Source organism: Dendropsophus ebraccatus, chromosome 4, assembly GCF_027789765.1.
Source record: "Dendropsophus ebraccatus isolate aDenEbr1 chromosome 4, aDenEbr1.pat, whole genome shotgun sequence".
NCBI lineage: Eukaryota > Metazoa > Chordata > Amphibia > Anura > Hylidae > Dendropsophus > Dendropsophus ebraccatus.
The window spans coordinates 82,705,967-82,730,329 of record NC_091457.1 but is presented as its reverse complement, the minus strand read 5'-3'; the positions used below and the strand labels follow the sequence as shown (position 1 = coordinate 82,730,329).

The following is a 24,363-nucleotide window of genomic DNA, read 5'->3' as shown; positions in this document are numbered from 1 at the left end:
CTGGGGCGTGTGTCACCCTCTAGGATGGGTAAACTGACACTGGTGGCCAATAGGTGGTGCAAAGACCAAGGAGTCAAAACACAGGCACAAATATTCTCTCTACTCAAGTATTCTACTTCTGAAGTTCCAGCAGAGCACTGTACTACATTAAGTTGGGACTCTCTCGACATCCTACTCTGTACTCTTCTGAACTTTCTACCTCTCAGCACGCAACCCAGCCAGCTAGGCTGTATCTTCTACTCTACTCTCAGTGCAGATCTAGCCTATCAAGTATAACGTACCATATCAAGGCAGAACTATTTTACCTGCTTACTGTATCAAGTATCGTCACAGTAAACAAAATTATATTTATTCTAACGGGACTCTATGGTTCTTCACTAAGCATCAACACCCCCTTGTGTGGGTGGCAGTGCCAATAGTCCAGGTGGGTCACTACTCCACTCTGGACCACTGTGATAATTGCCCAAGGGACCCCGAAACAACCTGGCAGGTTACTGTTCATAGGGGGGGAAAAAAAAAGTATAGTCCGCCTATTAAAATAAAAAGCAGATGTGCCCAACCGGCACTGGCGTCACACCATAACCTCAACAGGCAAGGCAATATCTCGGCCAACCACCACAGGAGTGGAGATACGTTTACCCATCTGGCAAGTGACCAGCGGTACCTCCACTCCGGGGGTCACCACAAGTCCACTATATGGCTTCACCGTTTCATGGAACGTGGGAATAAGCTTTTACTGTTTCAGCTTATAGCATACTTGCCATGGTGCTGAGGCTGAAATGTGCAGATGCCAGATGTTTGGGTTGACCAGGACATCCCAAACTCTGATGAGTTCCATGTACAAACCCTATTAAGTTGTAATGGGCTTATGCACAGAACTCTCTGGGGCGTTTCAACCTTGGCACTGTGACAGGTATGCTTTATAAAACACTTGTTACTGCTTGTATCAGTTAAAAAAAAAAAAAAAATGCACTTACTGCAGAGTTTATTTCCTCACTATTGAACTGAGTATTACCATTATGTACATGAATGGACTGACGGGGCACAGTGTAGATGAAGGGGAAAACAGGTAAAGCTCATTTTGCTATGGATGCCATACATTAGGGGACAGTGGCAGTGAGGGGGTAAAAGTGAAATTAGTTTCTTCAGTATGCTATTCTTACCCGTTTTATCCCAGATGTCCAGTGCTCCCATCCTGGTCCTCCATGACACCTTGGTTTGCTTCCCTGTAGAGATTACTTGGCCAGTCACTGGCTTCAAGGGGACGTGCGTAATTTACGGCTCAGGCCAGTGATTGACTACAGGGGGTATATGGGCACATCATCTCTACAGGGAAAAGGTGGCAGGGAGAAGCAGTAGCACTGGACATGGAGATAAAATGGTCGAGGATGCCATATTTTATGACAACATAATATATGTATTTGATAATTTAGACGATCTCTTTATAGGGGTACTCCAGCTAAATCTTTTTCTTTCAAATCAGCTCATTTCAGAAAGTTATATACATTATTACTTCTATTTAAAAATCTTAAGCCTTCCAGTACTTATCAGCTGCTGTATGCCCTAGAAAAAGGGTATATTCCTTTCAGTCCAGTATTCTCTGCTGCCATCTCTGTCTCAGACAGGAACTGTCCAGAGAAGGAGAGGTTTTCTGTGGGGATTTGCTGCTGCTGTGTACAGTTCCTGTCTCAGACAGAGGTGGCAGTAGACAGCACTGTGTAACACTGGAAAGAATCCACCACTACCAATACTTATCAGCTGCTGTATGTCCTGCAGGAAGACTGCAATTTACAACTCAATATAACTTTCTGAAGCCATTTGCTTTAAAAGCAAAAAATTGCTAGAGTACCCCTTTAAGGGTATTGTCAAACATGCAGCACTGTGGCAATGGTAGCAGACAATAATCTAAAGACATCTGGGCAGCAAATTCTGCATAGTTTAGGTGTGATTTGAAGTCATCTTCATAGCAGCCTGAGTCAAATAGAGAAGAAAGCAAAAATGAACAATTTTGCACTAGGACCCTCAAGACTTTAGCTATGCCCCTATGAGTAGGTTCAAAAGGAATGGGAAATATATGGTATGGACTTCAGCTTGACCCACCTCTGGCTTTGGTTCAAAAGCTGCTCTGGTAGTTTTTTTTTTTTTTAACTGATATGTGAGACTACAGCAATAGAAGCACTATGTTGATGTCTGGCCATTTGTTGCGGTGTTCATTTTGGGGGAGTATGTGGAGCAATGTATGTATTTCTGGCCAAGTTCTATGTCCTCATCATGATTTTTGGGTTTATTTAGTCAGGCTGTGAGTGTGCCCACAATCCTGGAGGAGACACACATGCTCTGTTCCCTCCTCTCCCTCTATTCCTGGAAGTTTGCGTTAGTTTATTACTGGAAGTCTATTCTCTCATGGAATTCCAGCTCCCTCTAATGGTATTTTTTAGTAACTACATCTGCTTTTATATTTATATGGATACATATAGCCTCAGGCATGTAGATAAGGTCACCCCTCCCCTTCTCTGGTCCTATAGATATGCTGTCTCCAATAAAAACACTTGTGTATATTTCTGTCCATTTGTCCTAAGTGTGAGCCCCTGTAGAATTACATAGCTTTGTGAGCCTGGAGCTGTAATGCGAATTTTGCCCTGGTTGTACCTATAATTATTATAAGAACTTTTTATATAATAAAGTGCTGTTATTAATTATCAGGCTCTTGTTTCAAAAGTTTAGCTCTCTGACCTGTATGACACCTCTGCCCCATGACTGCTTCTGCAGACCTTCATATACTGCTAATCATTAATTTTTGCAGGTCAAGAATACACATTCAATCTTTAAGGGAAACTCCAGATAAGGAAAACTTTTTTCTATTTAAAGTTATATAGATGTGTCTATATAATGTATTACCATATCTGTTAAATATATTATATATATTATATATTAAATATATTATTAACCCTTTAAGGACCGGGGCAATTTTTATTTTTGTTTTTTCCTCCTTGTGCATAAAAGGCCATAGCACTTGCATTTTTTCACCTAGAAACCCACATAAGCCCTTATTTTTTTCCCTCATTAATTGTACTTTGCAATGACAGGCTGGATTTTTGCATAAATTTTGCATAAAATTCAATGTGTGGTGAAATTGAAAAAAAAACAACACATTTTGTGTTTTTAGTGGATGTGTGTTTTTACACCGTTCGCCCTGGGGTAAAACTGACTTGTTATATATGTTCCACAAGTCGATTAAAACGATATGTAACATGTATAACTTTTCTTGTATCTGATGGCCTGTAAAAAATTAAAACCATTGTTTACAAATATACGTTCCTTATAATCGCTCCATTCCCAGGCTTATAACGCTTTTATCCTTTGGTCTATGGAGCTGTTTCAGGTGTCATTTTTTGCGCCATGACATGTTCTTTCTATTGGTACCTTGATTGCGCATATACGACTTTTTGATCGCTTTTTATTAACATTTTTCTGGATTTGATGCGACCAAAAATGCGCAATTTTGCACTTTGGGATTTTTTAGCGCTTACGCAGTTTACCGTATGAGATCAGGAATGTGATTAATTAATAGTTTGGGCGATTACACACGCGGCGATACCAAACATGTTAGGTTATTAATAAAAGTAAATAAATAAATAAACAGGGAAAAGGGGGGTGATTCTGACTTTTATTAGGGGAGGGGGCTTTTATTAATAGCAACACTTTTTTTTTTACTTTTACACTTATACTAGAAGCCCCCCTGGGGGACTTCTAGTATAAGTGCTCTGATCTCTCATTGAGATCTCTGCAGCATAGATATGCTGCAGAGATCCATGAGATAGGCACTCGTTTACTTCCAGCTGCTGCAGCCGGAAAGTAAACGAGTGCCGAGCCGGGGACGGCGCCATCTTGGAGCGGTCCCCGGCCGGCTTCAGTTACGGAGATCGCTCCTCCGGGATAACATCCCGGAGGAGCGATCTCCCCACTAGACACCAGGGATGATGCTGCGTCCGGTAATCGGATGCAGCTGTCAACTTTGACAGCTGCATCCAATTACTGTATTAGCGGGCACGGCGATCGGACCGTGCCCGCTAATACCTGCGGTTCCCGGGCTACAAGTGGCACCCGGGACCGCCGCGGTTCAGAGCGCGGCCGCCGCGCGGCCCCGCTCTGAACGTCCTTACCGACCGCAAGGCGTAAATATACGCCCGCGGTCGTTAAGGGGTTAAAAGGACAACTTTGGCATTAATAAAAAAAAATAAAAAAAACTGAACTGAGGCTCCAGTTGGTGTCTTCATTTTTTTCTTCACTTCCCGGTTTGGGCTTTTCCATGATGCACTTTGCCCCCTGTGATGTCTAACTGACTCTGTAGAACTGTTAGATGGCTTACAGCTTGCTTAGCCAATCAGAGTTGAGCAATCAGATGAGTCATCTGACAAAGGGAGGCTGGCCTAACAGGGCTTAGACCCCCTCCCTCTTGATGATGTCATTGTCACAAAATGGCTGCCACAGAAAAGCCTGGGGTCAACAGTCATTAGGTAAGAATGAGTTTACTTCACTTCCTAGTTGGAGGTTAAGGGGGAAAAAGATAGGGGGGGGGGGGGGCAGATAGGTGATTGAAACACATTATAAAGTTATATAACTTTGTAACATGCTTCAATTACTAGGAAAAAGCTTTTAACCGGAGTTGTCCTTTAAAGTGATACGGTCACACATTGCAGATTTACCTTGGTTACGGCAGTCTGTGGCGGCTTTAGCTGTAAAAATGGTTTTAATCAGTGGTTGACAGTTGACAGCTTCCTTGTGATGTCAAACCTGGAGGAATTGATATAGGCACAATAACAAAGAAGCTGCGTCTCGGCTCTGTCCACCAATGATTAAAACAGGACATTAGGAGCCACTGCTGCTAATTTCACCTGTGTTTGTGCTGGTGACAGTATAACTTTAAATAGGTGGGGGCTGTTTTGGGCCCGCTTGCAGCTGTACCACATGCAACCCTTATAGCTACGCTGCTGTCTATTCTATGGTGCCCCAGCATCTGAAGAAATTAGCTCTGATAAGCCTAAGTGTTTTTCATTTGGGCCAAAAAGTTTTTTTGGTCTCATCTGCCAGAGCACCTTCTTCCACATGTTTGCTGTGTCCCCTACGTGGCTTGTGGCAAACAGGACGACTTATGGCTTACTTTGAAAAATGGCTTTCTTCTTGCCGCTCTTCCATAAAAGGTCAGATATGTGGAGTATACAATTAATAGTTGTCTTCCAGTGATTGACTAAACGGTCTGTCAGTTCAGACAGCACCGCTCCAAAGCCGATGCTGCTGCGCGTGACCGGGTGAAAAAGACCATCGGTAACGATGTCCCTGCAGCCCATGTTTCATGATCATCAGGGCCGTGGAATAGGCCCAGTAAACGAGCGCCGATCTAGCAGATCGGCCCTCTTTTACATTGCTGATCAGGCCCTGCTCGTCCGGTGAATAGGACCCTAAGATAGGTTGGGGACTGATGTGGCTGAATAGACAAAAGTCTTTTACCAAACAAGATCAAGGTACAAAAGTTGGTGTAGGCTTTACTAGCTATGAAATTCAAATTAGTGAGACATCAAATTAGCATTTTAAAAAAAGATTAAATTTTTTCAAGCTTTATTGACATACACACATTAAAAGGAAGATAAAAATGGACATTTAAAAATCCCACTAAAACCCCAGACAAGTGTCTTGTGGTCCAGTTTAGTGCCTTTAAAATCAGTTTGATAAGTGCATAGTATAACACAAGTATATGAATAGTCAGTGGTTAAAAGACAAAGTCAGTGTCAGTCATATGAATGGCCCAGGTAAACTTGTCCCGATAGGATTTATTGTAGATCTTATCCAGACTTACATCCCATTTCTTACACCTATGTGAAAATAAAAGGACAAATACAATGCATTATATACAGTGAGAGTGCCAAATAATTCAGCAATGCAACAAGGTCTTCTTCATACTTCTGAAGAGGCACAAGATCTTAATAGTTACCATAGTTATTTGCTTGATGCTTTTTCTCATACTTCATTGGTTCTTGATCTTGTATGGTGGAACAGTTGCAAATCTATTTCCAGCCTTTGGGCCCTATTCCACCGGACGATTATCGTTTAGATTATCGTTAAATCGTTCGAATCTACGATAATCGTTCGGTTGAAATGCAGTTAACGATTAATGACCGAACGAGAAATCGTTGATCGCTTTATAAGACCTGGACCTATTTTTATCGTTTCTTGGACCTTGGACACAAATACCCAGGCACCTTCAAGAGTCCTAGCAGCCACTAAACTTCCCTACACCATTCCTGCTTGCAGGGAAAGCAATACAGTCTGTTTTCCCTTTGGCTCAGCCTTTGTGCTGTGTTGGAGGAAGGGAGTATATATCTACAATCACAGAAATTTAATCCACAGGGCAACCAGTATTAGGGTCCTTTTACACGTACAGATAAATTGCTTAAGCGAACCTCAAGCAATGAATATTTTCCTTTAAATGATAAACTGCTACAAAAAGTTCTTAATAGGTTTGTAATTACAATCAGCTATTGCAATTTATACTGCGAATGAAGAGTATTTACACTGAAAGATTTGTGAAGGATAACAATGATTTTGAGGTCAGTTCACACTGCATTTATGCAAAAAAAAAAAAAAAAAAAGCTAGAGTGGTGTGCATCCATTTTGATCTATTTTTCTATGGACATTCATTATAAATAAACATAAAAAAGTGATCAAAACACATACTTTTTTTAGCTTACACAAAAATGTGGCTGACCGTGTTTTGTGTACGCTTAAAAAAAATAATAAAAGATGCGTTTTGAGTAAAGATAAGTGAATGACTCATCTAAACAAAGCAAAGCATTTCGTTTGATCTGCGCTACGCTCATCAAGCTGCCATCCTTTCTGCAGTGCTCAGCCCTTTGCTGCTCCACCCTGGTTGCCGGGGGAAAGCTGGATCCAGTATGGGAAACTGGGAGAAGTTTCCCAGGATTGGATCCAGCTTTTCCTGGCATCCTGGAAGGTGTGGCAGGGAGCAGAGCAGTGCTGAAAGGCCGGCGGCTTGATGAGTGGAGTGCTGATCAAACGAAGTGCTTCTCTAGTTTAGAATCTTTTTTTTTTTTTTTTTTTTTTTTATAATGAAAGTCAGTGGAAAAAACAGACACTCAAATGCATAATTTTTTTACACTGTTTATTGCAAAAAAAAAAAAAAAAAAATGGACTGCAAAAAAGTCCATAATCAAACTAATATTTAGCAATATGCTCACCATGTAAGAAACATGCAGAAACCAATGTCTTCCATATTATGAACAATGCCCACATACAATGCCCACAAGATCAAAATCTGAGAAAGAAGCATCATGATCAAGACAACTGAGCTTCTGGATATTTGTTTTCTTAGGACATACACATATTCCTTTCATGCTTACTAAGAACACATGCATGATGAGCCAAGTGTTATCCAAGGGGATAATTCTTCACGCTAACCCCACAAAAAGAGCACCTGCTTGAGCACTAACTGTAAGAGAGAGACGTTAGATCTAGCATGTTGGGGTATTCGTTAGTAAGCCTAACACCAAGTATTAGGGTTAGTGTTGGCACTGAGGCAGGCGCTGATTGACTGTGTTGCTAGAAATCCCGCACTGCAAGCAGTCACATCATCCTGAAAAGGTCTCTGCTTACACCAAGTCAGTGTGTGCCTCCTAGTAACCCATAAACATTCTAGGTTCCACCATGGAGGAATGGGGCTTGGTTGAATATCTTTATGGCCCTCCTGCAGCCTATTAGACAAAGCAATTTTTAACAATTAACAATCGTAAACAAGATAGTTAGTTGTTTGATTGTTGCCTGCATTATATCAAATGATATAATGATAATTTGCACCATTCTGTGCACGATAAGTTAGTTGCAGGTACAGTATTACTTCCGTACACTATAAACTTTCTCCAGGGAATAAATTACTTACCAAGCCACTGAAATCCTGGGATCTAGATAGTTTAGCTTGGAGGTGCTCAAGGCAATCTGTTTATTCTCTTCCCTGTCAGTTGCCTGCACCTCCAATTTCATTAGCTGCTCTTCTGCTCTCATGACAGCTTTCTTCTTGCTTTCTACAACTCTGTAAGATGGAGGGAAGATATGACAATCATGTCCTAATCATGTGTTCAAAGTAGCTCTAAAGCAAAGATTTATGGTGGAGTTCTACCTTAGTATATTTTTTCTGTCAGCCTTGAGTTCTGCATCAAAGGGGTTATCCAGCGAAAATCTTTTTCTTTCGAGTCAACTGGTGTCTGAAAGTTTTATAGATTTGTAATTTACTTCTATTTAAAAATCTCAAGCCTTACCATACTTACCAGCTGCCGTATGTCTTGCAGGAAATGTTTTCTGTTAGCCAGAGATGTCAGCAGAGAGCACTGTGTCAGAGACAGTAACTGTCTAGAGCTGGAGCAAATCTCCACAGAAAACCTCTCCTGCTCTGGACAGTTCCTGCATAGACAGAGGTGGAAGCAGAGAGCACTGTGTCAGACTGAAAATAGAACATTTCCTGCAGGACATTCAGAAGCCGAGTATGGAAAGACTTTTTAAATCGAAGTAAATTACAAATCTATATAACTTTCTGAAGCCAGCTGATTTGAAAGAAAAAGATTTCTTTTTCCAGAGTACACCTTTTTTGGCAATAAGACTATGTTTCCACACTCTTATTTCAGCCATTTGTGGATCCAAATACTGGGTGATACATAGCCTTGTGAAAAATTATTCTCATACTGTAATTCCCCAACACATTCCAGATCTCTTCTTGCCATCGGTAAAATGCTTACTTATGCTTACAATGTACAACTTTTATAACAAGCAATAGCTCTAACACACCAATTATCCAAGAACCTGGGACATGACACAGAGCGGTCAGTGTCAGTGAAGTTCATCCCGGCCAGTACTGCAGTAACGGCAGGATGAAATTGATTTCTTTTGATAAAGATCGGGTGTGCCCGCATTCCATATCACCATAGCTGACAATGTGCGTCCGGAGCTGCACTTTACATTGTCTGCTCTCTCAGTCTTGTGTGGCCACTATTCAATGAATGGCGGCTGCACAAAACTGGCATGTCAGTTTTTTGTGCAGCCGCGTGGAATCCCGGCCAGAGTCTTTACAGAGTGTGTACACTCCAGCCAGGATTCCATATTAATGTGATCGGCAATTTCAATAAATAACGGCAGTGATTGCAAAACTGCAAGTAGCTTTAGGAACTATTGGGAGAATACATTATTCTCACAGCATCACATGTAGTCATTACTACCACTGAGACATAGTGTAGATATATGGAATCCCAAGGATTAATATACAGGGGAATCCTGGAAATCTTTGGGACAAACATCGCCTTCAGATAGCTGAAATGTAAACTTCACCCAGCTATTTGAATGCTGTAAAACACAACCCTAATCTCATGAAAATGAAATTTAAAATGCCAGTGTGGGCAAACAACACACTTCCTGAGCTTCTCAGTGTCGTTTTCTTTGGCTTCTTTCTTGGCTTCTTTCAGCTCCTTCTTCGCTAATAAAATCTGTTCTTTTTTTGCCTCAATCTGGATGAATGGAACAGAAGACAACACATATTAGCCAGATGATAAAAAGTGAAAAAGGTTACATAATAGAAACAGATAAGAAAAGAAAACTATGAACAGGTTTCAAAATATGGCTCTAGTAGGCCAAAAAAAAAATCTAGGTGATTAAGATGAGGAGAATATAGGGGCTTACATGTGGCAATACTGGCCATGGCAATCACATGCAATTCTGCAGCGCAGGTGGGACCTAGACTAACCGCTTTAATTTCTGCAGATGCCACTATTCAGCTACTAACTTGTGTGCTTCCTTGATGATTGCCAGAGGCACCCGGACTCGCCACTGTTTAAAGTGGTCAGGTGCCACCTGCAATTAAGGAATACACATGGCAGATGCAGCTGATGCCACAACGTGTTACAGCACCATTAGGTTGCATTTCCACATGTGTGCGTTTTAAACCAGGCCCCCTTTGCATTTTCCTAAGGCTCTGCAATGTTGTCATGACTTGGTAACTGTATGGGGGTATTCTTTCAGACACATGCAGGGAGTGCAATGTGGAGACACTGTCTTATGTACAATACATTGCACTTTACTGCCATCAGTCATTGGAAACCATTTCAGATCAATTACTTTCAATGGCTCAGGGATTGCAACACATTATGGTTAGCAGCTGGTTCAATGCATGTTATGAGTAGAAGTGGGAAGTGGCAGCTCTTCATTATATGAACTAATGCGTTTACACAGCAAGATTTATCTGACAGATTTTTAAAGCCAAAGCCAGGAACAGACTACAGAGAACAGGTAATAAAGACTGAGATTTCTCATCTTTTCAAATCCATTCCTGGCTTTGGCTTCAAAAATCTGTCAGATAAATCTCTCTGTGTAAACACACAAGTAGTCAATATGATCTGAACCAGATTTTGGCTTCAAATATGCATCAAAATTTTTTAGCAAAACTGCAGATAAAATGCACTAGGGCCGGGTTCACACTGCGTTTTTGCAATCCATTTTTTTCATGTTTTTGCAAAAATTGGATGAAAAAAAGGATGCATTTGTGTGCATCAGTTTTGATCAGTTTTTCCATTGACTTCCATTATACTAAAAAGGATAAAAACTGATCTGTTTTTTTTAACCCACTCAAAAATGAGGTCGACTACGTTTTGTGTGCGTTAAAAAAACAGATCCGTTTTCTTGTAATGGAAGTCAATGGAAATACAAATCAAAAGAGATGCACACAAATGCATCCTTTTTTTCTATCCAATTTTTGCAAAAAACAGATGCAAAAAAACAGATTGCAGAACGAAGTGGGAACTCTTAACAAGCACTAATCATAGTTGATTAACATTATCCTGCCTGTGTGGACTCCAGGCAGAGGCATTGTAACAACCCTTTAGGACAGGAGAGTACGATTATTTTTTATGCAGTTTATTTAGCTTACAAAGCACAGTGTTGAGTGGATACCCCAGTCGAAAACCCTTGGTTGCGGGAATTATTAGGTCAGTACAAGTTTGCAGCTTACGAGTGTGTTAAAATGTGTCAGTTTACTGACAGAAAAAAAGGGGTCTTGAAATGATGATGAATCAAACCACAAAATTGTAGAACTTTTCTTTATGGAATGAATCTTATGTATTGGCCAAAATACATTTTAAGGGGCTTTTACAGTTTTATATTAAAGTGGTCTGCATATGCAACAACTGTCTTGCTGCCAGAACCAATGGAAAATAACTGGAAAATCACTGATCCAGCTTGTGATTGGGTACTGTAAGTATCATCACATTTTGTTGTACGTCCCACCTTGGTTCTCAGATTAGCCATGGATTGATCAAATGTTTTCGGAGGGGCCCGTTGATGGTTGCAAAGTATAGCAACCGCTCTGTTGGCTCTGTTATACGAGAGGATCTTCCCCGGGACTGTGTCCTCCGCTAGGGTAAAAAAAAAACAGATATAGCATAGAATATATAAAATTAGAAAGTAAAAGAAACAGCCATCTTTTGAAAGTACTACATCACAGTGTTGTGTGGCAAACATTCAAGGACAATTTATCACTTATTGTAAGTCTTATGTAAGCAGTAGAGATGAGTGAACCTCGAGCATGCTCGAGTCGATCCGAACCCGAACTTTCGGCATTTGATTAGCGGTGGCTGCTGAAGTTGGATGAAGCCCTAAGGCTATGTGGAAAACATGGATATAGTCATTGGCTGTATCCATGTTTTCCAGACAACCTTAGAGCTTTATCCAAGTTCAGCAGCCACAGCTAATCAAATGCTGAACGATCTGGTTCGGATCGACTCGAACCTGAACCCGGTTCGCTCATCTCTAGTAAGCATTCAAGTGGGAAGTCCTGAACAGCTAGAATGTAAAAAAGTGTGCATATAGGGAGATGTAAGTTTCCAAGACCACCCACTTGTCTTCTTACTCTAGAATCATCTGAAATTTACAAGAAATGTACACAATTTTACACAAGCTGATCATCATCCAGGAGTGTTGCTAAAAAACCCTCCTGCAGCAGATAATCCCCCCATGTAAAAGTGACAGAGATCAACTGATATATACGTATCTATGCTGTCACTTTCCCAAGCTTTTTTGTTTGTTTTTTAAAGGTTAGAAGAATAGCAAGACAATTTTTCACACTAGGAAAGCATATCTATTCATTGATACATCTTCAAACTATCAAAATTGTTCTTACAATACTGTTGATTAATCAGTACAACTGTACATTAAAAGGATTGTCGCACAAGTGAATGTTTTCACTTATCCACAGGATAAGATGACAGTATCGCTGGGGGTCTGACCACTGATACTGCCACTGCCACAATCGCAACAATGAGGTCAAAAATAAGCAGTGGTCAAGAGTAAACACGGCTCCTCCATTCACATAGGGCAGCTGATGGTGACAGCCTAGTACCAACATTATCTCATTTATCACTTATCAGCAGGCCTCGAGGACTGCAGGAATAGTTTTTTCAATGTCATAATTTTGTGGTACATATATTTGATTATCAGCTTCATCACGATCGGGGGGGGGGGGGGGGATTAACTTTACCATAGACCCTGGGCTGTTCACCAAGCTTGGGCCCCCCCACCCCACTCTAACTATGGCAGCACTAGTGTGGTGTTCATAGTACAGTATAGATAATGTCATGATGCCCTGCTTTGTGCAAAATTGCTGTGATTCTTTGCAAATCATGGCAGAACTGTAGCCAGGAAACAATACACCACTGAAAGTATGTCTTTTTGGGTGGCCATGGGCCCCCCAGGAGCTCAGGGCCCCGGGCTACCGCCCGAAACGGACCTGTTATAATCCGCTACTGATCACTATGCCTTTGTGCAGTATGCCTTTCTCAGTACTACCAAAATAATTTCACTTGTCGCATTCCTACATTCACTTTAACATTTCCAGTAGCTTTGGTTGCCAGCACACTGTACAGAATAAGCTTTTTTTCTTTTAAATCAACTGGTTTCAGAAAGTTATATAGATTTGTAATTTACTCCTATTTAAAAATCTCAAGTCTTCCCATACTTACCAGCTGCTTTATGTCCTGCAGGAAATGTTTTCTCTTCAGTCTGACACTGTGCTCTCTGCTGCCATCTCTGACCAAGACAAGAACTGTCGAGAGCAGGGAAAGTTTTCTATGGGAATTTGCTACTACTATGTACAGTTCCTGTCTCGGACAGAGGTGTCAGCAGAGAGCACTGTGTCAGACTGAAAAGACACCACTTCCTGCAGGACATACATTGAAAAAGATTTTTGCTGGATATCCCCTTTAAGGAAAAATGATTGTATATTCATGTTGAACGGGAATGGGAAAATCAGAAGAAATGGCTGTATGTTTAACTAAAGCAAATGGCCACTCTTGGTGAGAAGTGAACCATGGAATCATTAGAACAGTCTTGTATGCAACCTGACAGTCATTGGTATTACAACTCACTAGAAGTTGCAGTGAGCCTTCTTGCTTACAGGGCCCATGCAATTGCTCACGCTGCACACATGGTATGCATCCCTGGTCCCATGGGAACAATATACTCCCAAACTGACCAGCAGGCCTGCCAAGGTCACAACAATATTCCTCCTATATGAAAGCACTAAACTGATTTAAAACAATCCCAATGTTTTATTACTTTTATTAAAATTATTTCACAAACATGATAGTGATTACACTGGGTTAGTACTTATTCTGTAAGTTAGTGCTATAAATCAATGTTTACTACAATGGTGTGTTTGAAATATTAGTTGTTTGTGTGCCTTCTGTGATTTTTCCCCTCAGAATTTACTATGCTGCTGTAATATGGTCCTATTTGTGGATTTTAATGTTTGTGAAATTATTTTTAGTGTGAAAATAAATAAATAACACATATGAAATTGGTTTGTTGCTTTCATATAGGAGGAATATCCCAGGCAGGCAACAAGAAGGGGCTTTCCTGCAGCAGTAGGAGCAGTGTTCAGTAGCACAGTGCCACCAGTTGACATACTATTTATATACTCATATATACTTACAGTTCGGTCGTTTCCACTCAATATTTGTTTAAGATTTAAAATAAAATTGTTAGTTTAATATCTATTACCATATCTCAGAGGTATTTACAGGATTTATGTCAAAACAAGCAAAGAATTGCTCATTAAATTTAATACACTGTTTGCAACAAAGATGCATTCAACCCAGTGGCCGATCTGGGAATTTATGTAAATCTATAAACAGCAGTACTTTAACAACTAGCCATTAGCAAAAGAAGGTTTTAATGCAAAGCCTAGTGCAGGTTGTATACCATCAGCGCACACAGGGCTATGGATCCTTACAATCTGTCAGTTCCTGCAGCTGCTGTTGCAGTGTGATCGAGGCGTTGTATGTCCTGAAAACCTTTGCTGTCAGTCCTTCCATCAGAGACTGTAAATGTTTGTTCAGCATTGGTGTCTGCAAAGAAGCAGTGAAAGTTAAACCTTAAGCATTGCCATTGGCCAACCCAAGCAACTGCATCCACGACCACATACAGCCATACCCTAAATCACCTTAAGGTTGGGTTCACACTGCGTTTTTGCAATCCGTTTTTGCAATCTGTTTAAAAAAAAAAAAAAAAACGGATTGCAAAAATGGATGCATTTGTGTGCATCAGTTTTGATCCGTTTTTCGATTGACTTCCATTATAAAAGAACGGATCAAAAGGGATCCGTTTTTTTTGATGGACACAAAAACGTTGCTGACACTAATTTTTTTGTTTGTTAAAAAAAACGGATCCATTAAACGTATGCTGAAAACGCAGTGTGAACCCAGCCTAAGGCAGTTTTCCACAGCAATGGCTCGACAGCCTACAACTCTCAAAATGATTTAACATGCACTGCACTGACAGATGTAGCTTTGCACTGGCTAAAGGCAAGGGCCCCAGATGGTGTTCTTAAAGAACTTGCATCTGTGATTGCTGCCCCCCCCCCCCCCCCCCGACAGACCTTTATAACCAATCCCTCCTAACAGGAGATGTAAATTTACAATGTGAACAGTGCCCACACCTCAGTGCAATCATAGGTGTGGGCATTGTTCACATTGTAAATTTAATGCAGAACTCAAGGTGGTCCAAATAGGAGGAGTCACATGGGAGATTAGACAATTCCTAACCTGTAAATCCAAGTTCCTAGTATATGCTATTATCTGCAGATACAGATGTTTTTACATCTGCAAAATGGTACATAATTTGCATACAAGGTTTAGGGAACGCCTATACTCATGTTAGAGAAATACATAATAGGGATACTTCTGTCCTTAAATTTGTAGGGCTGGAGACAGTACCAATACCGAGGAAAGGGGGAGATCATGTTAATGAGAAAAGAGGCAGCCTGGATTATCGGCACTGGAGTGCTGAATGCACTCGGACTCAACCATAGGAATGAGATGAGTGTATTCTTATGAAATTACTTATTGTATAGCACTTGTTATTACTGTATCATCTTGTATATTGTTTTTATGTGATGTTTTTGAGATTTTTATCTTGTGTAATTGCTTCTGTGTTGTGAACATTTACATAATCATGAGCTCCCGTTCTTTTTTTGTGCGTTTTTATGTCTGCACTTGACCTGAAAATAAAGAAACTTTGATCACTACTTGGTGAGTTGCCGCTGCTGTACCTCTATCGCACTTGGATTGTGACTACTATTTGAGGCTGAGCACCACCTGTGATTGTGATCACCGTAGAGTCCTGAGCTCATATTACAGACACTATATTTAAAGGTATGGAGTGCCCACTGTGTGACTTCTTTTGACTGTAGTAAGAAAATTGCTTTACTGAAAGAGTAGTAAATGCTTGGAACCACCTTCCAGCAGATGTGGTTGGTAAATTTACAATACGAGAATTTAACACATGCCTGAGATAAACACATATTAAGATAGAGTAATAAGTAAATACTAAAAGGGTAGACTAGCAGTCTTTTTCTGCCAACAATCTTCTAGGTTTCTAAAAGATAGCAATAACTGCTCTTTATGTCACATTGTTCTTATTCTCTTATTGGTTTCCCCTTGTCTCATTGGTGCAGGAACACACAAGCAGTTAAAAAGAAATTGGTCCATACAGGGAGACCAGAGAGTCATTGTAGCCATTGTAACGATAAAAGGTCTATTCTATGAATCTCACACCACCTTATCTGTGTCCCTGGTCTATGCACCAGCTGTATATTTCTTGCTAAACTAAATTAATTTGCAGAACAAAGCATATTTCCCTGGGTTGGATGACTGCCACATATGATTATCTCTCAGCAATGATGACATCACTCCTTGCCCCTTGTATCCGTGAAGAAGCAGCGCCTGCCATTTTGCAGTCTCTTCAGGTTTTATTATAGGCATGGCAAGGCTTCTGTGCCCTATGCTGCCCACTAATTCTCTCAGGAGGTGAGAGTGACACAAGGTGGTGACGACTACCCCTCCCTAATGTCCTCCTTCCACCAGCTGGTGACAATAGAGTGGCCAAGAGCTGCCAGCTTTAATACATCTCTGTTAATCATCATTCTAAGAGCGGGGTCTATAAGGGTTAATACACTTACGTTCAGTCTGTCAAATAGATCATCTTCTTCCTGCTTATTTTCCATAAACAGCTGTAGGTTTTTAAATACCTGTAAAAAATTTTTTTAGGGATATATTTATTTAGCAAGCACCTGAGGTCAACCATACCCTAGACCAGCTTTATAAAAAAAGTGATCAATAGGCAGCAGAACAAATTGTCCCTCACCCCCCCCACCCCCATTTGTGATGCTGTATTATATAGAGTTCTCTGTATTTTACCCAAGTGGGTAATGTTTCTCCAAATGGTAGCGTTAGACAACTGCTCTGCATATCCTACTTTCCAGAATTCACAGTGGAGGCTACAAGTCTCCACAGACCCTAGTGGTGTCCTCCTTGAGGAGAAACAAAACCTTTGGGTCCCACAATGATAGACCTCTCTGCAGCCAGCCAACCTCCTGCTCTGTACTGAACAGCTTGGCTTGTCCTATTAAATCCCCATTTATGTTCTTTTTATGTTGAGAGTCAAATACTGACCTTAAGGGTAAGCTACTCCTAAAAGGTGACATCAGAGAGCTGCTTTGCATATCCTCCTTCCCAGCATTTTACCCAAATATTAATACACTAGTATTACCTCCAGTGCCCACACAATGCTGCCACTTAGCTATTGTATGGTGGTATTATTTGTGAAAGGACTAGTAGTCTAGGGAATTACAGATTTACATAATCTTCATTTATTTTTCTCCTGGACAGTGTTGGAATGGCCCAACGGAGGACCCTCTGGTGGGCCCTTACTGCTCTGCAGCTCTGCTACACTTGCTCTGGATTCCGGGGTGAGTACATTTCTAAGATCTTTGGGGCCTCCCCTTGTAAGTAGGCCACCTGAGTAACAGTTCTGTTTGCAACCCACTGAGCCACTGACTTTATTGTATATTAGTACACAGCTGGAATGTGGTTTGATTAGATGTCTGACTGGTTGATATTTGTAAAACAAATCACAAGCTACAGAAACAAAATCAAAAACTATCAAGGTAAACATAAGGTTTCTTAACAGAAAGTTACCTTTTTCTCCACTGGAACCTTGTTGTAATACCGGATGGAGTCTTTACCCAGGAAGTCAAACTCAACCACATGTTTCTCTCCATCAAGTTCAGGGTAAAGTTTAATATGTTCGACTCGCAATGAACAACAACCTACGGTATCTGCAGTTTCCCCTTCTTCCTTTTCATTACCCGCTCTCAGAGCAAGCTGAGGAATAACAGTGCAAAACCATCAAGAGAAAATTAAAGGGGGGCTCCATTTTGTCAGAATTCTGCTTTTTCAGCCAAGTCCCTGATTCTTCTGTAATACTGTTAGAGCACATTGTTAGAGAGATTTCTGTATTTGTGATCATACTGTCTATGGCTATGTTCATACATCGTATTTATGTCAGTCTTTTTTTAACCAAAACCAGGAGTGGAACTGACAGGGAAAAATTATAATGGAAAATTTACACAGCTTCTGTGTTTTCAATTCACTCCTGGTTTTTGTTGGAAAAAGAATGACCAAAACACTGATGGAAATACTATGTGTGAACATAGCCTACACATGTATTAGGAAATCATTTTTTTTTCTACATAGAGCTACTGGTGACCATGGCTTTTGTTATAGATAAAACCTACATCAAGATGATGCCCTGACACAACATGGCATGGAGGACAGGTGCCATACTTAATGGACATATAGGGCATAAGTCATCTTCTACTTAAAAAAAATATCTGGATGTATGCAGAGTTAATTATGCCTGACAGTATGCAGCAAATCTGGACAAATGTCTTGTGCCTGTACCTTGTCAATAAAGTAAAGAGCTACTGCCCTCTGTCGTATCTTCATCTCTTTTGACTTGAAGTTCTCCCGATACGTTCTCCTAATTGTGTCAACATGGTTCTTCAGCTTTCTGGCCACTTCATATTTTTCCCAGTCTTTTTCACCCTTGAATTAGGAGGTTCTTATAATTAATCTTACACAAGACACATCTCTAACTCTCCAAAGTATCCTATAGAAGCTAGTTACTTGGAGTCACTGTATTTTTTTTTTTTTTTTGCTGGCGATTTTAAGAAACTTTGTAATTGGGTTTATTAGCCAAATATGCCATTATCTGCATTTAAGAAGAGAGGTAGTTAGCCAGCATAGAGAGCGAAGAACAAAGGATTACAGGCACAGAGCTGGGTGAAGCTGCATTCAGAGGTAAGAGAGGTCAGTGCTGACTGTCAGGGGAGATAGCCAGGTCATGTAGTTGTAAATTAACTCTTTGTTGTTCTGTTTTGGTGTCTTATTTCCCTCTCTCCATAGGAGAACAATGAAGACGGGGGAAGAGCTTCAAGCTGCTTTTTCATGATAAAAATTCATTTTTCGGCTAATAAACCCAATTACAAAGTTTCTTACAAATCGCCTGGACTATTGATTTCTGCAAAAAAAATTTTTTTAATGACAGTGACACTTTAGTCCTACATACTATAAGTTGCTCTTGTTGCGCACTTTAGAAACTAGATGGCGCCATACTAAAATGTAAGTGTTAAAAGTGTTCAAGGATTTTTTTTACTAAACATATATGGCAAACTTTGTTGATTCATGGCCTCATTCCCTATTTACTGTCATTTAATAGCCGTTCTTTACAATCTTCACAAATGCATAAAAAAGAAACAAACATGGTGTTCTGTTTTTATTACCTATGGCAAAGCAAAATCAAAGCTTGTTCAAGGCTGCCAGTGACTAAAGCCAGATCCGCTCATTCTGTGATTTAATTCTGCGTTTTTGCTCCTGCTGAGATCCTCTCTAATGATGAGCAATGGGCATTCATGAGTGGTAATAAAACGACATCACATTGTACCTCACATGGGTAATGCTCACAATAGTCAGCAGCTGCAGCCATGGCCTGGTCTAATTCGCCAAGGCACCAGTACTGTGTAGAACGTCAGATGTATGGCACCTGTACCCATATATAGTGGTGAAGCCATTCATCAAATATTTAGAGGAGAACAGGCCTTGGATTAAAGCATGCCAATGCACGTTAAACCCTGGAATAGGCCATACAGATGAGGCTGGACACAAGAATCTCTGTACTCGCGCAGAATGATGTGGACCATGACAGTTTTTATTTAAATAGATTTATAAATCTGCCATGTATTCCATAGAGGTGCCTCCACCTAGTAATCATCATGTTATTGTATCTTTGCAATCCCTGGCTATGTAGTTAAGTAGTGGAGTGGCCCTCAAGAGTAAGGGTCCACTTTAGCTATGCTGCTGAATGAAACCTACTGAGAACCACTGGTACCTTTAACCCAAATTCATACTATATCTTCACACCTTAAATACCTGCTTAGGGTGCGTTCACACCTACAGGATCTGCAGCAGATTTGATGCTGTGTTCAGTTATTTAAATGAAATCTGCTGCAGAAAATCAGCTGCAGATCCTGTAGGTGTGAACGCACCTTTAAAAAGCCCCACAAGTGTGGATGCTCCTGTCCTCCTGGTAAGTGAGACTATATTTGCAGTTATCTGACAAGGGAATATTTCAACCCCTTTCAGCAAATGTTAGCGTTTGGCTGCAGATCGAAAATATGACTTCATTTTCAATATAGATCCCATAGGGCTTTGAAATGAACAAAATGTGCTCTGTGGAGCATAGGAAGCGCTGGTGTGTGTAGCGGGGCACAGTAAAGCCCTGGGTAGTAAAATCTAATTTTCTAGGAGGATATGAAGAAAGTTGGGAGTATTTCTCCTGTGAGAGATTGCATTGTAATAGTTAATGGAAAATACAGCTTATATTAAAAAAAAACAAAAAAAAACACTCCCCAAATTGATATTCACTTTTTCCCATGTTAGCATTACCACAGGTTTCAGCATTTCCTTAATGTATGGTTGGCTTCAAAAAACCCAACAACTGTATCCAGAGTATGAAGTTCTGAACTTTGCAGTTTCAGAGAAATGTTAGCTGTGTATTAAAAAGGGGTTGTCACGCAAAAAAAGTTTTCTTTCAAATCAACTGGTTTCAGAAAGTTATATAGATTTGTAATTTACTTCTATTTAAAAAATCCATACTTATTAGCTACTATGTGTCCTGCAGGAAGTGAGGTTTTCTTTTCAGTCTGACACAGTGCTCTCTGCTGACATCTCTGTCCAAGACAGGAACTGTCCAGAGCAGGAGCAAATCCCCATAGAAAACTTCTGCTGCTCTGGCCAGTCCTGTCTTGGACATAGATTTTAGCAGAGAGCACTGTGTCATACTGAAAATAAAACAACATTTCCTGCAGGACATACAGCAGCTTATAAGTACTGGAAGAGAGTATCCCTTTAATATTCTGGAAATGAAACTCATTTTGTAAGAGTTTTCACCTGCTTTCATGAGTGAAACAGGCTTGGACTGGCCCACAGGGGAGCAGGGGAATCCCCCGGTGGGCCCTACCCCATAGTTGGCCCTGACCAAGAGGTGGGCCTCCCTGTTTAGCAGCTCCAGGATAACATATGATCCTCCAGCACTGTTGCACATGCCTGTGAGCTATGTACAATCAATTGTAACTCCCCCTCTTATATGTAAACTTGCTGACAAGTTACTAGCAGTGAGCTAGCATTGCTGGTCACATACACAGCTCTGTGCAAAGTCGCTATAATAAACGTCCCCCAGGGAATCAAATTTCCTGGGGGGCCAAAGGTAACCCAGTCTGACACTGCATAAAAGCATTCCATGTAGACTTTAATTTGTCAACCTGTTTATAAATCCATAGATGAAGAGCAGTGGCGTACCTACCATAGAGTCAGGGTAGGAAGCTGCTACGGGGCCCGTGGGGGGAGGGGGGCCTGGGGATGCACAGGGAAGATAAGAGCCTCCTGTGTCCTTCTGCTTAACCCCTTTTGTACTGCAGTGTGTAAGTGACCCAGTGTTCACTTACAGGCTGCAACATAAAAAAGGGTTAATATGCAGAGGACAAGGAGATCTCCACTTCACTGCTCTGATAATGCTTGACCGCTGTTCTCTGGAGCTCCTGCAGAGGTCAGGGGTTATCAGTGCACGAGCAGTGAAGCAGAAATCTCCTTATGTTGTGCATTTTAAATCTTTTTTTTGTGTTGTAGCATGTAAGCGAACTTTGGGTCACTTACACACTGCAGTATATAAGGGGTTAAGCAAAAGGTTGTCGGCTCCTTCATGTACTGTATATATTTAAGCATAAGGGCTCCTAATGGGCCCTTATAGTTAAATACAGTGGACTGACAGAGCAAGCAGCCATTGGTTCTCTGCTCTGCTAGTCACTTTTGTAGTTGCAGGCAGGATTCTGCCTCTGGCCACAGGAGATTTTAGTTTTTGGCCACATTACAGAGTATATATATATATAATTACATACATACATACAGTGCTTTTTGTGCGTAGGGGAAGGGGGGCCCTGTATAGTTTTTTGCTATGGGGCCCCATGAGTCCTAGCTATGCCCCTGATGAAGAGAACTTCCCAGAAACCATCTTTCAACCCAACGTACAATTTTCTTTATACTCTGCAGCCCGCTGGCCTATTTATGAGAGATAGACGTTAAAGGAAAAATAAATTTTTGATATGTTGTTACTTATGAAAAGTTATACAAATTTCTAATGTACATTAATTATGGGAAATGCACATATAGGGCTATTTCCCTTAATTTAGTAGATCAGGAAGTGTTAGAATTCTCTCAGATCCAGTGACGTCACGACGAAAGGTGTAATTCCTATGGAGTGTCCAGCAGGGGTCACTCTCTATATAGAAGTCTATGGGACTTTATTGTTTCTATGGATTTCTATGTAATGTAATGTAATGTAGTGTAGTGTACAGTGCTTTATTGAATGAATACATCTATGGAATACTTTGGGGAGCAAGTGTCCTTGCTCCCCAAAGTTTCGCATAAATGTAATCATTCAATACATTAGGATATCATAGTAAGCCCGCCGATCCGCCGCACTCCGATCTGCCGCATTCCCGCCGATCCGCCACATATACACTGAACTACAGCTCCCATCATCTGCTTATAGTATGAACAGGTGATGGGAGCTGTAGCTGGGTAATGGATATCACTTGCCTGCGATGCCACTGCTTATGCCGCCGGGCGCAGGGGGGGGGGGGGGGGGGAGCCACTCAGTACACAGGAGCGCTCCCGCCTCCTCCTCCTCCTTCTGGGATACCTTCTCCCTATACCACTGCTGACTCCCCGCCTGGCCGCCGCTCTCCGCTCTCATATACCGGCTCCCGATGCATCCTGCTGTCCGCGCTGAAGCATCGGGAGCCGGTATATAAGAGCGGAGAGCGGCGGCCAGGCGGGGAGTCAGCAGTGCTATAGGGGGAAGGTATCCCGGGAGGAGGAGGAGGAGGGGGGAGCGCTCCTGTGTACTGAGCGGCTCCCCCCTGCGCCCGGCGGCATAAGCAGTGGCATCAGCGGCGGCAGGCAAGTCATATCCATAACCCAGCTACAGCTCCCACCACCTGTTCATACTATAAGCAGATGATGGGAGCTGTAGTTCAGTGTATATGCGGCGGATCGGCGGGAATGCGGCTGATCGGCGGGCTTACTGTGATATCCTAATGTATTGAATGAATACATTTATGCAATACTTTGGGGAGCAAGGACAAAGCACTGTACACTACACTACATTACATTACATAGAAATTCATAGAAACAATAAAGTCCCATAGACTTCTATATAGCGAGCGCCCCCTGCTGGACACTCTATAGGAATTACACCTTTCGTCGTGACGTCACTGGATCTGAGAGAATTCCAACACTTCCTGATCTACTAAATTAAGGGAAATAGCCCTATATGTGCATTTCCCATAATTGATTTACATTAGAAAATTTGTATAACTTTTCATAAGTAACAACATATCAAAAATTAATTTTGGCCAGACTTCTCCTTTAATGCACAGGAATCCAGGATAACATAAGGAAACATGATATAGCATTTACTGCCCAATAGAAAAAGGTATTTTAGAATGTGTAACCTCGCAGACAGTAAGCCATCACACAGTTCTATACCTTTAGCTTGGAATTTGCATTCAGCATCACATATTTCACTGTTCCCTGCACGTTTTCAGTCCATGAAGCCAACCAGGTAACAGTGTTGTCATGACGAACTTCTTTCCACTTATGGCCACTAGGGGGCACAGGAATTTTTGAGTCTCTGGATTAAAGAGGATAAGAAAAAATGAACAGACCATTTACAGATAAGCACTGTTGAGGTCAGGAGGACATGGAGCAAAACTAGAAGTCCCAGCATGCTTTGCCATCACTGGTTGAATATAAGGCAGTCAGAGTCAAAAGGTGCTTGACGTTTGATATAATGTCCTGCTAATAAAACTTCTCCCCATAAAGCACTCTTATTGAGCGCAGAGGAAATGTAATACACCGGGAGCTGAAAATGTTCACCTTAACTGTAGAGATAAACATTCCCTTTATCTAAATGAAACAGGAGCAATGCTTTACAGTCCATAATGTAATCTTTCAATCGTATCACAGGTTATTAAATCTCCACAGAACACAAGAGCCGCAATTTCAAACAAATTCAACCTTGCAGCTCAGAGCTACGTGTCGGAAGTTCAACCCAAGATGGCAGTGAATTGTGAATTACCTGGCAGGTCACAAGTTCACGATCTGGTTGAAGGAGTAAGAAATGAGTTATATGAGGTAAAAAAACATTTGGTCTATTGTATTGCAGTTACTTTCTCTTCTAAATGAATTGCCCTGCAGGTGGCACTGTTGTATATGAAATGGCTCAATGATAGATTCCTTGGTTTATCATTCTCGCCATAGGATTCTACAATTCTGATTGTTCTGACTGAAAGAAATGAGAATA

The 24,363-nt window shown here is 41.1% G+C and overlaps 1 protein-coding gene across 4 annotated transcripts in view; it reads right to left on the bottom strand.

The window, feature by feature from the left end:
• Positions 1-5,619: 5,619 nt before the first annotated feature.
• Positions 5,620-24,363, bottom strand: part of LOC138789755 (DNA topoisomerase 1-like) — a 104,446-nt gene continuing 85,702 nt past the window's right edge. For all 4 annotated transcript variants that reach the window (XM_069968547.1, XM_069968548.1, XM_069968549.1 and 1 more), the window contains 9 exons: positions 23,547-23,691; positions 18,345-18,488; positions 17,580-17,765; positions 16,562-16,630; positions 14,336-14,450; positions 11,335-11,462; positions 9,469-9,563; positions 7,952-8,101; positions 5,620-5,870 (listed from right to left, as the gene is read on the bottom strand). In XM_069968547.1, coding sequence (XP_069824648.1) covers positions 5,768-5,870; positions 7,952-8,101; positions 9,469-9,563; positions 11,335-11,462; positions 14,336-14,450; positions 16,562-16,630; positions 17,580-17,765; positions 18,345-18,488; positions 23,547-23,691 — 1,135 coding nt within the window. In that variant the 3' untranslated portion in view covers positions 5,620-5,767. The remainder of the gene's footprint in view (positions 5,871-7,951; positions 8,102-9,468; positions 9,564-11,334; positions 11,463-14,335; positions 14,451-16,561; positions 16,631-17,579; positions 17,766-18,344; positions 18,489-23,546; positions 23,692-24,363) is intronic.